Genomic DNA, 2038 nt, shown 5'->3' with positions numbered 1-2038 from the left:
TGGCCACCCTGCAGTGTCAGGAGACCAGCGTGGCCACCCTGGGCGTCGGGAGGCCGACCTGGCCACCCTGGGCGTCAGGAGGCCGGTGTGGTCATCCTGTGAGGCCACAGGCCTGGAGCACGTCTGGACACTATGGTCTCAGGAGCACTGATAGCCTTTACACAGCATGCAGGCTGCAAGTGAGCGGTCACTGGCCACGTGGGCTCACTACAACCTTCCTATTTACAATCTTCTGAAAGCACACATAAGACCTTCTTAGCTGGGGAACAGATAGAAACAGGCTGCAGACCTGGCCTGGTGAGGAGTCATGCTGTCAGCCCTTGATCTAGAGGAAAAGACACATTGCTTCCGGAAAATCACGATAGAAATAACCATACACACATCTCCAGAAACAGTGGCCACCAGAGCATGGGCAGCTTTCAAATCAAAAGAAAAACCGTGCATCCAGAACGTCATGCTGGGTAAAATACAACCTGAACAAAGGGACAGCAAAGGCCACCTGAAGAGGCTTCAGCGTGAGCACTCAGGGCTCAGGTGACGCTGTGGAGAGGCCCGTGGACTAAAACCATGGTCTTCCTTTTATATCTTTTCAAATAATAAATGACTATTTAAAGCAAAAGAATCTCAAGTGAGTGAGGGAAGAGCAGGTAAGGATCCCACGGGCCGGAGGGACACCAGCAGAGGGCTGAGGCACGGCCTGGTGTGGGGAAGCCCACCTGCTTCAGCCGGACCAGCATCCTGGAGTGGTCGCCCCCGGTGATCTGGTCCAGGAGGTCGTCCACCAACTTCTGACTGTAGCTTCCTGCCCCCTTCACGAACTCCTGCAGGCTGAAAGGGTTGCGTGAGGAGACTCTGCTCTGAAGCCATCACAAAGCCTGGGTCTCCCAGGAGGGGTAGGGTCATGTGGGGTCCACAACCCAGAGGCTCCATGTGTTTAATGGAAATAGCACCTGCCCTTTGAAATGTTTACTCAGAAGCAAGGTACAAAGGTGCCAATCTGTCTATCTGTTGTGTACACGTGTGTACAGACTGTGGCTGTCTTGGAGTCAGAACTGACTGAGCAGAGCACCATGGGAGGAGACAGTCCATGTCTCCCGCACGGGCAGCTGGAGGACGTGAAGTCCATCTGTAGGGTACAGTGCAGCTCCGCACCCACGGCCACCTGAGCGCCCTGTGTGTATATGTTCCAATGTATCATGCGATCTCCTTCACGAAGAAGCAAGATAAAGGCTTATCTTCTCAGTGACTTGTTCTGGCTTTGAACTCACGGGGGACCAGGAGGGCACCTGGTGTTGTGAGCAGGGCTGGGGAGCAGCCCACTGTGCCCCAAGCATACCTCAGCGCACACTGCACGCCCGTCTCATCCCCATATGCCGAGTACAGCAGCTCCATCTCGTCTGACTTCAGGTCACCAAACACCGAGTTATTCTGCATTGAGAGGGCCGTACTTGCACTTGAGAGAAATGTGACTAACCGGAAGAAAAAGAGACAAGGTTATGCTGAGATGGAGGCTGGGGAGAGGCCTGACCCTAGAGTAGAGGGGTGGGGGAGAGGCCTGACCCTGGGGTGGGGGGGGGGAGAGGCCTGACCCTGGGGTGGGGTGAGGCAAGGCCCACCAGTGCCCTAGAGAAGGAGGTGGAGCTGCCTGTATGTCCTGTACCCCTGCTTCACTTGAGCCTCACTTCACCACTAGCTTCATTACTCACTGGTCATGAAGAAGGAAGCTGGGAAACCCTGGAGAGGGACAAGCAGTGACACTGGCCCTGGAGGAGGGGGCACCCCTCCCCCCCAGAGAGCTCCTGTCCTACCTTTGCTTCTCCGCTCGTCCTTGAAGCCCAGCGTGGTGAAGCCCGGCAGCAGTTTGCTGGACAAGGAGCTCAGGTCAACAGGAAGCAGCTCTTCCTCTGTAATGACACGTGGTGTCAGCAAGGGGTGTGGTCAGAACAGAGACCAGGACACAGCGAAGGGGCCCGGGGTCAGGACAGAGACCAGGACACAAGAGGGGTCAGGGGTCAGGACAGAGACCAGGACACAGCGA

General features: G+C 56.1%; 1 protein-coding gene across 1 annotated transcript in view; it reads right to left on the bottom strand.

Annotated features, from left to right (window-relative positions):
* Positions 1-2038, bottom strand: part of BRD9 (bromodomain containing 9) — a 37773-nt gene that overhangs the window by 15133 nt on the left and 20602 nt on the right. The window contains exons 10-12 of the mRNA XM_006900171.1: positions 1809-1904; positions 1337-1469; positions 717-828 (exon numbers count right to left, since the gene is read on the bottom strand). Of these exons, the coding sequence (XP_006900233.1) occupies positions 717-828; positions 1337-1469; positions 1809-1904 (341 nt within the window). The remainder of the gene's footprint in view (positions 1-716; positions 829-1336; positions 1470-1808; positions 1905-2038) is intronic.

This window comes from Elephantulus edwardii, unplaced genomic scaffold (assembly GCF_000299155.1).
Source record: "Elephantulus edwardii isolate Elephantulus edwardi_28Jun2011 unplaced genomic scaffold, EleEdw1.0 scaffold00274, whole genome shotgun sequence".
Lineage (NCBI taxonomy): Eukaryota > Metazoa > Chordata > Mammalia > Macroscelidea > Macroscelididae > Elephantulus > Elephantulus edwardii.
This window is presented reverse-complemented; position numbering and strand designations above follow the sequence as displayed.